General features: G+C 34.6%; 1 protein-coding gene across 3 annotated transcripts in view; it reads right to left on the bottom strand.

Annotated features, from left to right (window-relative positions):
- RMND5A (required for meiotic nuclear division 5 homolog A) overlaps window positions 1-14344 on the bottom strand; it is a 59216-nt gene that overhangs the window by 17402 nt on the left and 27470 nt on the right. For all 3 annotated transcript variants that reach the window (XM_039852740.1, XM_039852741.1, XM_039852742.1), the window contains exons 3-4: window positions 7837-7971; window positions 6359-6459 (exon numbers count right to left, since the gene is read on the bottom strand). In XM_039852740.1, coding sequence (XP_039708674.1) covers window positions 6359-6459; window positions 7837-7971 — 236 coding nt within the window. The remainder of the gene's footprint in view (window positions 1-6358; window positions 6460-7836; window positions 7972-14344) is intronic.

The following is a 14344-nucleotide window of genomic DNA, read 5'->3' as shown; positions in this document are numbered from 1 at the left end:
GTGAAGGAAAACATACAACCCTAGGAAGCCCGAGTCCCAAAAAAGATGAACCCAAAGAGGCCCACAGCAAGACGCATCATAATTAAAATGTTAAATACAAAGAGAGAATCTTAAAAGCAGCAAGAGAAAAGCAGTTAGTTACCTACAAAAGAGCACCCATAAGACTGGCAGCTGATTTCTCAAAAGAAACTTTGCAGGACAGAAGGGCTTAGCACAAAATACTCAAAGCAATGAAAACTCAAGACCTACAACCAATATAACTCTACCCAGCAAAGCTATCATTTAGAATCAAAAGACAGATAAAGAGCTTCCCAGATCAAAAGCTACAGGAGTTTATCACCACCAAGCTCATCACCAACAGTTTTACAGGAAATGTTTGAGAAACTTCTTTAAGAAGAAAAAACATGTACCAAAAACATGAATAAAGAATGGTAATAACTATATACCTATCAACGAGTCCCACAAATGGAAAAGAATTAAGTGCTCCAACCAAAAGGTGGCTGAATGGATAAGAAAACAAGACCCTTAAATATGCTGCCTACGAGAAACTCACTTTAGAATAAAAGGCAAACACAGACTAAAAGTAAGGGGATGGAAAAAGACATTGCATGATGGACCTAGAGAGTACTGCACTGAATAAAGTGATTTCATGTACACGTGGAATCTAAAGAACAAAATAACAACGGAAACAGACTCAGATACAGAAAACATTTTGAGGACTACTAAATGGGAGGAGGGTTGGGGGAGACAGTGAAAAAGGACAAAGGGATTAAGAAGTACAAATGGATAGTTACAAAATAGTCATGGAGATATAAAGTGCAGCATTAAGTGTGGTCAACAATGTTGTAATAAATATCTAAGGGGGAAGAGGGGTACTAGATTTAGTGGGGTGATCAATTTATGAGTTATATAGATTTATAATCACCAAGCTGTACAACTAGAACTAATATATTATTGTATGCCAACTACAGTTGAAAAAACTCATTGAATTGTACACTATAAATATGAGCAACTAACTGTCTATTATATTTCAATAAAGCTGTAAAAAATACTCCACTACAACCTTTCACAACACTTTTAAAAGCTTCTGAATATCTTTTTTCTAGTCTCCTTTAGGGCTGGGCTATATTCTGAGGGGGTAAAAGTTGAAGTTCACTAAAATAGATGACACTTATTTACTCCATAGGTGTGGACTTGGCTGAACATTATTGGTGACTGAATCAGGTGCTTAAAAAATTGAGAGAATGCCAAAAGGAACAAATATCAAAGTTTAGTCAAAAATGTTATTTAAGAACCCTATAACTTTGCTTTACGAGATATTTTCAAAAGATAATTTCTCAGATATGGGTTGAGTTCATCACTAGATCTACTAACATTTTACTCACCTCAGAACTGGTATGCATCTTTATCCTTCTTAACGTGGTAATTAAGAAACCATACAAACTGTTATATTACACATGTAGAATCTACTTAAAAACACAACATACACACTTCCAACTTTACATCAGGTTCTCAGTAATGCAGCTTGGTAAGAGTGCCCAATAGCTACATGTGGCAGTGGCCACCATACTGGACAGAGAAGTTCTACTGACTGGTAATTTTTAATGAAGTACTTAAATATGACATTGCCTTATTTACTGCTAGCTTCCTACCTATTATAAACATAATAATACCTTAGTATTTTATAAGTGCAAACACCAGTCTTTCCTCTTAGTTCCCCCTCCTGATCTTATAGCCTTTTTTCAATTTTCCCTTTCTTTTTACAAAGATTCTCAATATCTCTGTAGTTAGGGCTTGCCCACTCAATTCCTTGGTGAGGATATATCTAGATAAAGTACAGCTATGTCTATGCTTCCTCCTGAGGAATACTTACTGTCTTAGAACTTCATATAAACTTTGCCAGCAACAAACATAAAACAGACAACAGAAAATGGTATTATCACCCCAAATATTTCTTCCCTTTTGGCCTTTATATCCCATTGTGTTATTTTCTCTTCTGTATCTTTTCCATCAGGCACCTCTTTCCATTTTCAATTAGCTTCTTTTTAATAGAATAGGTCTTTCTCTACCAGACTTAGTGCACAGGCACAGTGAGTTAAAAATGTATCCCTCAACTAATCACTTCTGCCTTTTCAGAATTAAGAACCCAAATAAAACAACGACAACAAAAACTTAAACTCTGTGAAAAAAAATCCAACTTATTCAAACCTTGATTCCTTTTATTCAATGGTACATCTATCAGAACCTCCGTCTTCTCTGGTTCTATGTAGCTATTAAAAAATGAAAGACTGCCCATCTACAGAAAACCAAGACACCAGAAACTGTTTAATCACAGTCATTCTGATTTCCAGCAGTAGTCAAGGCTCTATGATCAGATACTTTGGCTTGCTTTCTTCATTTTCATTTTCTAAGACCTTTCTCTGCTTATAAACTGGGTTTTATTCACTGATACTACAAGATACTAGAGAAGCATTTTCTTCTCCTTAGAACTACTATTCACTCACAATACAAAGAAACCACAATGGCAAGTTCATCTCACTGTGGTTTTGTTTGTTTGTTTGTTTGTTTTATTTCTAGCCTTATCTACACTAGGCTTCGAGATGGAGACCTCTCTAATTCAACAGTCTGCCTCAAATTGTTCATGGTCTATTCAATCTAACACGTTTCTGTGGTCTAAACTAATATTTTTTTCTCTCTTCTGCAAAAAATCCTGTAACTTCTCTCTTTCTTATAACCATTCTGTTCCCTTATGGCACTGTACTAAGGCTTTGCAAATTCTAAAGTGCTATGAGGCCCCTAGGCCTGCTCTGGGTGTTGAAAAAACAAGGTTCCTAAATCTGCAAGGCTGAAAGTCAGGTCCTGGACTGTGGCAAATCCATCAATGTAATATTACTCTTTGAAGCACCTTTAGAAAAGCAACCAAGTGGCTTCCCCTAAAGGCAAGCACTTTCTTTCAAGATGCTGGCACAAGTTACAAGGCCAATTTCTATTTTTCTAATACCTATCCATCTCTTTGTATTAAATTACTGTTCTTCTCTTGCTGATACCACAAACGGTCTCTGACTTATGATGGTCTGAATTCAGATTTCTTTCACTTTATGATGGTGCAAAAGTGATCTGCATTCAGTAAAAACTATACTTTGATTCTTGAATTTTGATCTTTTCTGGGCTAGCGACATGTGGTACAATACACTCTCATGATGCTGGCAGCAGCAAATGAGATGATTTTGCCCAACTGTAGACTGATGAAACGTAAGTGTTCTGAGTATGTTTTAAGGTAGGCAAGGCTAAGCTATGATGTCTGGTATATTATGGGTATTAAATGCATTTTCGATTTACAACATTTTGACTTATGATGGGTTTATTGGGACGTAACGTCACTGAAAGTTGAGGAGCATCTATAGTTATTTTGGTGTTGCTTCTATCTGCCATATGAAAGAGGAGGTCCTATTTGTTCAAAGTTCTCCTTCAAACTATTCCAGCATTTACTGAATGCCTACTATGAAATAAAAACTATGCTAGGTGCCAAAAGAAATTTTAAAATACAGATTAAATAATCTGGATGAAGAGAAAAAGCTGTACACAAACTCAGTACGGCCATGACTAGGTCTGTATATATAATTAGCTGTTCTTCTGCCACTTCTCTCTGCCATATCACCATTCTTTCCTGCCCTCTTTTCCATTGTCTCATCATGTGCAATTATGAGCTAATGCTCTCCAGACTTCTTTCTCATCTAGTCCTCCTATGGCCTCTGTTCAGATCAATTTTTTTTTTTTTTTTGGCTGGCATCTGTCTCCTCAATTGCCTAGGCTGCCTAGAGGAACTGGTGTAGCCTCTCACCTCCCTCTTTCCCCTCATGGGTGGCTCCATGCTTCCTTCACGATGCACAAACAGAAGATGTCACTGAAAGATTCTTTTCCCCGTTGTATCTAAATCAGAAACCCCTAAACCTATGTTCTATATTTTTCAACTTATTCTACAAGTTGAAGAGAGTGTATTTTCTATAGCCTGCCCATAAAAGATGCTGAAAACATGTACTTGCATTCACCAGTAATAGGCAAGAATTGGGAAAGTCTGAGTTGTTGAAATGGGATGTCTATTAAACTATCATTTCTCTTAAACTTGTTCTCTAGAACTCCAATTTTGTGGGTTTTAATAGGTGCTATGAGAGTGGGGTGGGAACAAGGTCAAATGTGCATGGGAAACACTAAGTTTTACAAAGGTAAATAAGTTTCTTTACTGTAGGATTGTTGATGGTCCATCTATACACTAAAGTAAATCTCTAAGTGGAAAGTATTAAGGAAATATTTGAAACATTTCTCACATAACCTTTTGATTCCATATCCTTTTTCATGGAGCATCTTCCAGGCCTCAATTCCTCCTCATAAAATGAATACTTACTTCATAGCATTATTATGAAGATTATAAATACATGTAAAATACATGGTAAAATATACATGTTAAAATACATGTTAATACATGCAAAGTGTTTAGAACAATGTCAGGCACATAATAATTACTAAAAACTATAATTACCACTAATTCCCTATGCTGATATTTAACATGGCAATAATCCCAGAAAAGTGAAATGAGAAAATTTTTACTGTATAATAATGACCACTGTTAACTACCAATTGGATAAAAGATGTCCTCCCTTTGCCTGAAATGCACTGCTTGAGGGTACAAATAACAGAAAATCTTTACGGAAATAACTGACATGTATGATATATTCATCATTAAGAAATTTGAATCTTACAGAAAAGAAACAAAGTTAAAAGAGTCTTAAAAATTTCCTTCATCCCAAAAGGAAAAAGCCTAGAGTACTTTGAGTGCTGAGGTGGTCCAAATACTCAGCACAGTCTCTGGTATATAGTAAGCATTCAATAAAGTTTGATGGAAAACCTGAAAAATTAATGGATAAATGGATACTACCTTGAATAACTCGAATATTATTTCCAAATCACTATGAATCAACTGGGAAACACATTATACTTTTATTTAGGCTCCCTCACTCCCCTTTACAGATGTTTAATCTATATGGAATATAAAAATAGAAGTGTTTGCCATACTTTATTTAAAAGATGTTAGAGGTATTTGCTTGAATTTAATCTTCCAAATGTGTCACAATCTAAAATCTGCTTAAAAAAAAACATGAAAAACAGACCAAAAAAACCTATAAAGGCACTATGCATCACACACAAAAGTACTGTTTAAGTGGCATCTATAATTAAAAATATAGTACCTACTTACCTCATATTTATAATTTATACAGGAATTTATAAATTTACATAGGAATAATCCATCTCTATCTATTCATTTGGGCTGATTTTAGAACTCTACAAAAATTTCTAAGAACTGAGAAGTTATAAGAAACAGAAAACTAACCTATAAGAATTAAATAAGTTAGAGGTTAGTGGAAGAAAAAAATGTGCATTTTATAAAAATCAACGAGGATCTTCCCAATATATTTTTCCTGATAATGATGATCTCAATAACTGCCAATTTTAAAATACCAGGATTTTAAGGCTATGCTCTCACAACAGTATCACTGTTTCTATCATCCAGTTTCTTCCTTTTATATTTTGAGATTTTCTTTTCTTTTCAAACAAATAACCTAGTTATCCTCACATTAGAAAACTCTAGGACAGGGGTTGGCAAACTATGGCCAAGGGCCAAATATAGCTTACTACCTATTTTGTATGCCAGATGACCAAGATGGTTTTTCACAATTTTAAAGGTTGTAAAAAGCAAAAAAGAATATGCAATGGAGACCTGTGTGGATTGCAAATCCTAAAATATTCACTACCTGGCTCTTTATAAAAAATTTTGCTGTTTCTGCTCTAGGATGATATTTATCATAGGTTACTCAGTAATTTAAGATAATTCCTATCAATGACAAGTTCATTAAATTTTACAATGGTAATTAGAATAGAACTCCATCATAACAGTATTTGATCTCTTTATACATACCACTTAGTTCCAATAACCAATTAAATTGTTTTTCAGAATATGAACACAGAACCCAACACATTATGGAAGTATAAATATCAAACTCAGCCTGCGTGAACAACAGTACTTCAGTTATAATGCCAAAGTGATGGTATGTATCTAAACAAAGGAAACCTTTTTTCTCATGGGAATTCAGACCAATTAATAAATGAAGTAAACTCTAATCATTTCTCATATTACACATCTACCATATTCGCTTAGCTGAAAAAAATAATTTTTCCTTTATTTCTCTGAAGGCAAGATATATTTATCTCAAAATCTCAAAATCTCTAATGAGTTTTCTAATTAAGTTTTTTTTATATAGTGTTTTCTCAAAGTATTCAAAAGAAAATAAACTCAGTAACTCACTCCAGAGCAGGTCTCAGAACTCTGACTTTTAATGCTTCTAATATTCGATTTAACTCCACAAATGGTTCTTTCTGACTGGGGTCTACGGAAAGACCAGATTCCTAAAAAAATTAAAAAACAAAAACAAAAACAAAAAAGCTTTTGTTAGAAGTAATTGGAGTAAAGAGATAAATAAAAACATTCTAAATTAAATATGGAACAATCCATTAAAAATTTCTTTTTAACATGTATTTCTATGGCACAGACAGATGATCAAGCCCTATTATCATTCTTCCCTCTTTTCCTTAGTTGTGGAATCCCCAAATTTTAGATGGGCATCTAACCATATAGAATAAAGCTGGGTATGACTGCAAGATTTAAGTCATGGTCAATGAAATATAAGCATGTATTCTTTTTTGTCCCTTCCTGGAATACCAAAATGTATATAGTTTTCGCTGGTATCCTAGACCATAAGGACAGGGGACACCTTAGAAATAGCAGAGCTATAAGAAACCTAGGTTCCTAAGAGCTCATGGAGCATAACTACTATATATGCTGTGGAAGACTTACTATCTCCTATTTCTATTCAAGAGAAATAAACTTCATTTTTGTTTAAGCCACTGGTATTTTGGGTCTTTCTTACTTATAAGCAAACTTAACCCTAAATGACACAATTTACTTTAGGACAGGTATATGGGCACAAATACAATTCCCATATGGGTACAGAGAAAGACCTAAGTTACAGTTTATCTGTTTAAAATAGGAGAGGCTTAGAGGTTCTGTTTACAGACTAGCTTTAAATTACTTAATCCTAACAATCCTTAAACAGAAAATATAATAGCACATGGTAGCTCAGGACAGAATTTGAAGATATATGAATTTTGGACTCAATCCTAGTTCCTTCACTAAGAACCTGTAAGGCCTTGGGCAAGTTACTGCTCCAAACCTCATATTCCTCATTTGCAGAAAGGAAACAGTAGTTTCTACCTCCCAGAACTAAAGTAAGGAATAAAGGCAGAGCTTGGCTTGTGGTAAATACTCAATACACGGCAGCTGCTACCATTATGATATTAGGTGGCAAATGGTAAAGTGTTCTGAGATCCCTAGGCTCATGTCTAACAGAAATAAAAGAAAAATGATCTCAACTAAAGTAAATTTTAGCTTGAAATTCATTTGACAAAACAAAATCCTACAAGTTGGGCCAGAACAGAAAAATGAACATAAATCTCTTTATCCTTTTCTTCTTCTATACTAACCTTCCCTATGAAAAGAAAAACTTGATTGAGGACTTGAGACCAATGTTACGGGACAGGAATATGGAAATAACTTGAATAAAAAGTTCTAGGATTATAATTTTCACCAATTAAAAATAAGATTTCCTAGTAAAATGAGGTCAGCCCTGATAATTAAAATACTACAATCTATGGCTAGAAGAAGACTCAAAAACTCCAAGGAATTCCCTTATTTCTTTTTCATTTTTTCATAGTTGACAAACTTACCTGACAGAGCTCCTCAGCCACATCCAGCATTCCCTGTCGAAAGAAGTGTTCCACCATCACTTCATTGAGAAGCCTTTGGCTGTCTGCCTGCCAGCAGCCATCTATCCCTACACTGCTAATATCGGAATCAAAATTCTGAAAAAAAAAAGAAAATAACTCATGAATTGATTAAGATATATCACTTTATATGATTTTTATGCGATCTAACAGAAAGAATGGCCTGCATTTCACTCTGAGATACCTCCAATAAGTACCCAATTCAAATTTATCTGTAGCCTTTAACAGAAATTAGTTTTTCACTATTCTTTTCTAAAACTTATTGCTCTCGTTGACTATTGCTGGAAGAGTAAACAGGTACTTTCTTAGAGGGCATTTTGTAAAAATATATAAATTTAATAATGATTTCTGTGAATAAATTGATTTCTAGGCATTATACAATAGCAATTATTTTCAGAGGTGTGCAGTGATACCTGTAAAAGCATATTCAATGCAACATTGTCTAACAGAAAAAAAAAAAGTGAAAATCCATATGCTCAACATAGGACCAGTTAAATAATGCATGGCACATCCCAACAACTACAGTGCCAAGGTAGAGGAAAGAAGTGGGAAAACAGCCAGGTGGTTAAAAAGGTAGGCTCTGGGGCCAGTCTACCTGGGTTTGAATCCTGGTTCTATATTTTACTAGTTGTGTGATTTTGGCCAAGTTATTCAAGATCTTTGAGCCTCAGCTTCCTTAAGAAAACAACAGTACCTCCCTATTTTGTGAACTGTATCCTCTCAAAATTCCTGTGAAGCCCTCACTCCCAGTACACCACATTAAATTAAAATGAGATCTTTAGGGTGGGTACTAATCCAATAGGACCAGTATCCTTAAAAAAAAAACAGGAAATCAGGTCACAGGTACAGAGGGAAGACCATGTATAATGGACTATATTCCCCCAAATCCGGCCCCAATTCCTACACTGAAGGCCTAACTACCAATGTGACTATATTTGGAAATAAAGTGTGTAAGGAAGTGATAAAGCTTAATGAAATCATGGTGGGGTTGGGGTGGGGGTGAAACCAATAGGTCTGGTGCTCTTGACAAGGGAGAAACACCAGAGCACCACCACTACTACCACGCAAGGACACAGTGAACGACATGCCAGGAAGGAGGCTGTCTACTCTCAGTAGGAAATGAATTGGCCAGGGCCTCGATCTTACACTTTCCAGTCATAAGAACTCTAAGAAAATTTTTTTGTCTAAACTACCCAGTCTATGGTATTTCGTAATGGCAGCCCAAGCTAAGATACCATAGGGTACAGGGAGAAGAGGGCTATCTACAAGCCAAGGAGACCTCGGAAGAAAGTAACCGTGCCAACACCTTGATCTCGAATCTCCAATTTCCAAAATTGTGAGAAAATAAATATCTGTTTAGCCACCCAGTCTGTGGTACTTTGTTAAAGCAGCCCTAGCAAATTAACACACTCTATTATTGGTAGTCGCTATTACTCTAATATTACTATTCACAACTAGAAAGTAAAGTTCATTACTCTATCTACTAACATGAAAAAATTTCCCTAACGCCTTTGGTGAAAATGAACAACCACTAAAAAATTATGACCCCATTTTTTTTAACTGCTAAGGAAAAAAATCCGAAAGAATGTACACTAAAGTAATAGCAGAAATTATCACTGGAGATTACCATGCTCCACACAAAGAGCAAATATTCATTTCATAGTAAAATAATATAAACTTACCCAGTTCAGGGAAATATCAAGTAAGCACACTCCATCCTGTCTCTTCCATTGAATGTAGTTATAAAAGGACAATGAATGGAAGAGCTATATGAGGACACTAAAAAATGAATAATAGTAACTGGACTGAGGAAGAAGTCACAGAACTGGTGGTGAGTTTACTATTTCCTTATTGGCTGTAGAGTGGAGATTGTTCTCAGCTTTTAGAAGCCACCTACATTCCCTGATTCATGCCCCTCCCCCTATTTTCAAGGCCAACAACAGGTGACGTTCCTCTATGACTCTCTCTGCCTTCTCTTTCTACCATCCTCTGCTGCTTTAAAAGGCTCATGTTAATTACATTGGGCCCACCTAGAAAATCTTCCCATTTTAAGGTCGACTGCTTAGTAACCTTAATTGTACCTGCAAAATTCCTTCATCGCAGTATCACAATTAATATTTGATAGAATAACCAGGGAACAAGAATTTAGGGAGAATATTTTTAGAAATCTGCCTATCACAGCAAGTGAAGTAAAATTCTGAAGGAGAGGATCCTTTCTCTTCAGTTAGAGGAGCTGTGGTGCCAAGAGGGCAAAAACTCCTATTGTATCTTTGCTCTCTGCCCTTCCACTGCCCTAGATACAGACACAGTCATGTACAGAAAACAAGGTAAATGAAGCCCCAGCTTTTTGGCCAGATGACCAATAAAGTAGTCCCAGAGAACCATAAAGTAAGAGAAAAATCACATAGAGGGAATAACTCAGGAAGTGACCCCTTAAAGTTGTTTATGAACTCCTGGGCTCATCTTCAAACTGCACATGCGTGGGTCTGACCCTAAGCAGCATACCACAGACTCTGAGAACTGAACTAAGGGACAGACCTAGTTTCCAGGTCCTATTATGGCCAGTGGTTGGCACGCAAACAAGACATATCTGAATAACTCTATAATGGCTTTGGAAACAAAGCTGACATTGAAACTACAACTCAGAGAAAACTGGTTATAACTCGTAGTCTGAACCCACCACCAGGACAATTGCCTAAAACAAAAACATTGATATTTTCCATAGATTTTAAACAAAAACTAGAGTCTCATCAAAGAACATCAAAAATGTCCAGGATACACATTTCATCCAAAAGCAGCAAGATCTACATTCTTTTCAAGTGCACATGGAACATTTTCAAGGATACAGCACATATTAGGACACAAAACATGTCTCAATAAATTTAAGAAAACTGAAATCATATCAAGCATCTTTTCCGATCACAAAGGTATGCAACTAGAAATCAGTTACAAGAAGAAAACTGAAAAACACAAACACATGGAGGCTAAAACATGCTACTAAACAATGAATTGGTTAACAACAATATCAAGAAAGAAATAAAAAAATACCTTGAGACAAATGATAAAAACACAATGACGCAAAAATCTATGGGACACAGCCAAAGTGGTTCTATGAGGGAAATTCATAGCAATACAGGCATACCTCAAGAAACAAGAAAGAGCTCAAATAAACAACCTAATCTGACACCTAAAGGAACTAGAAACAGAACAACAAACATAGCCAAAGTGAGCAGAAGAAAGAAAATAATAAAGATCAAAATGGAAACAAATGACACAGAATTTAAAAAAACAATACAAAAGATTGATGACACCAAAACCTCATTCTTTGAAAAGGTAAAGAAAATTGATAAACTTTTATGCAGACTCTTCAAGAAAAAGAGAGAACTAAAATAAATGAAATCAAAAATGAAAGAAGTGACAACTGCACCACGGAAATACAAAGGATTATTTAAAAAGATTTATATGTCAACAAATAGAAGAACTTGGAAGAAATGAATAAATTTCTAGAAACATTCAATCTTCCAAGACTGAATGAGGAAGAAACAGAATCTGAACAGATCAATAACAACTAACCAAATCAGTAATCAAAAAACTCTCAACAAGCAAAAGTCCTGAACCAGATGACTTCACAGGTGAAGTTTACCAAGCATTAAAGAATTAACATCTATCCTTTTCAAACTATTCCAAAAAATTCAAGAGGAGGGAAGGCTCCCAACCTCATTTTATGAGGCCAGCATTACCTGACTTCCAAATCCAAAGACATTACAAAAAAAATTATAGGCTAATATCTCTGATGAACATAGATGTAAAAACCCTCAATAAAATATTAGCAAACCAAATTCATCAACACATAGAAAAGATCATACACCAAGATCAAGTGAGATTTATTCCTGGGATGCAAGGTTGGTTCAATATCTGCAAATCAATTAACACGATATACCAAATAAACAAAGGATAAAAATCATACAATCATATCAGTAGATGCGAAAAAATCATTTGAAAATCCATCATCCATTTATGACAAAAACGCAGAACAAAGTAGGAACAGAGGGAATATATTTCAACATAATAGAGGCCATATCTGACAAATCCACAGCTAACATCAAAGCTTTTTCTTTAAAATCAGGAGCAAGACAAGAATGTCCACTTTCACCACTTCTATTCAACGTATTATTGGAAGTTCTAGCCAAAGCAATCAGACAAGACAAAGAAATAAAGACCATTCAAATCAGAAAAGAAGTAGTAAAACTCATTATTTGCATATGACGTGGTATTATATAGAGAGGACCCTAAAAAAGCCCACCAAAAAATTATTAGAACTGATAAATTCAGTAAAACAGCAGGATACAAAATTAACATTCAGAAATTGGTTGCATTTTTATACACTAACAACAAACTATGAGAGAAATTAAGAAAACAATCTCATTTTCAATTGCATCAAAACAAAATAAAATACCAAAAAATAAATTAACCAAGCAAGTAAAAGACCTGTACTAAGAAAACTGTAAGACACTGAAGAAAGAAACTGAAGAGGATACAAATAAATGGAAGCATATACCGTGCTCTCGGATAGAATTAACATCATTAAAATGTCCATACAATCCAAAGCAATCTACAGATTCAAAGTAATCCCTATCAAAATACCAATGGCACTTTTCATAGAACTAAAAATATAATTCTAAAATTTATATGGAAACACAAAAGACCCCGAAGAGCTAAAGCAATCTTGAGAAAGAACAAAGCTGGAGATATCCTGCTACCTGATTACCATACTATACTACAAGACTATAGTAACACAGATTAATGGAAAAGGATAGAGAACCCAAAAATAAACCCAATTAAAAAAACCAATTAATCTATGACAAAGAAAACAAGAATATACAACAGAGTAAAGACAGTCTCTTCAATAAATGGTGCTGGGAAAACTGGGAAGAAACATGCAAAAAAATAAAACTAGATCACTTTCTTACACCATATACAAGAATAAACTCAATATAGATTAAAGACTTAAATGTAAGACCCAAAACCATAAAACTCTTAGAAAACAAAGGCAGTAAAAATTCTTTAATATCACTCAGTATTTTTTTGAATATGTCTCCTCAGAAAAAGGCAATAAAAAATAAACAAATGGGACTACATCGAACTAAAAAGTTTTGCACAGCTAAGGAAACCATCAGTAAAATAAGACAACCTACTGAATGGAAGAAGATTATTTGCCAATGATGTTATCTGAAACGGGATTAATATCCAAAATATATAAGGAACTCATACAGCTTAATAGCAAAAACAAACCGCCCCCCTCCCCCGCAAAAAACAGTCTGATTAAACAAAGAACAGAAGACCTGAACAAACATTTCTCCAAAGACATACAGACAGCCAACGAACATATGAAAAGATACTCAACATCACTAATCATCGGAGAAATGCAAACTAAAACCACAATGAGAGATTATATCACACAGGTCAGAATGGCTATCATCAAAAATCAACAGCCAACAAGTGTTGGTGAGAATGTAAAGAAAACCCTCATGCACTGATGATGGGATTTCAAATTGGTGCAGCCACTACAGAAAAGTTTTTTAATTTAAAAAATTAAAAACAGAACTACCTTATGACCCACTTCTGGGTATTTATCCAAAAAATTCAATATACTAATCTGAAAAGATATATGAACCCTATATTCATTGCAGCATTATTCACAATAGTCAATATTAGGGGGAAAATCTAAGTGTCCATCAATAGATGATGGGATAAAGAAGATGCAGTACATATCTACAATGGAGTATTACTTGGCCATAAAAAAAAGAATGAAATCTTACCATTTGGGACAACATGGATGGACCTAGAGGGCATTATGCTAAGTGAAATATGTCAGACATTTTAAGACAAATATCATATGATTTCACTTATATGTAGAATCTAACAAACAAAATAAATGAACAAACAAAACAGAAACAAATTCACAGAGAGAACGTGATGTGATGGTTGCCAGATGAGAGGGGGCTTGGAGGACTGAGTAAGAAAGGTTAAGGGATTAAGAACTATAAATTGGCAATTATAAAATAGTCACTGGGATGTAAAGTACAGCATAGGGAGGGCAGTCAATAATATTATAATAACTACATATGGTGTCAGGTTGGTACTAGATTTATCTGGGTGATCACTTTGTAAGTTAAAAATAAAAGTTTAATCACTATGTTGTATACCTGAAACTAGAATAGTATATGTCAACTGTAATTGAAAACTGAAATAAAATAAAAATGTCCAGGATATGAAATTATTTGGCATACAAAGAACCAAGAAAATTTAAACTTTCATTGGAAAAGATGTTCAATAGACACCAGTGCCAAAATGACACAGATGTTGGAATCATCAGACTTCATTTACAGCAGTTATAAAATGCTCCAAGAACAACTGGCAAACATCTTGAAAAAGGAAAAAAAAAAAAAAA

This window comes from Pteropus medius, unplaced genomic scaffold, assembly GCF_902729225.1.
Source record: "Pteropus medius unplaced genomic scaffold, Ma_sr-lr_union100, whole genome shotgun sequence".
NCBI lineage: Eukaryota > Metazoa > Chordata > Mammalia > Chiroptera > Pteropodidae > Pteropus > Pteropus medius.
Note: the sequence above shows the minus strand (reverse complement) of the source record. Positions and strands in the feature narration are given on the sequence as shown.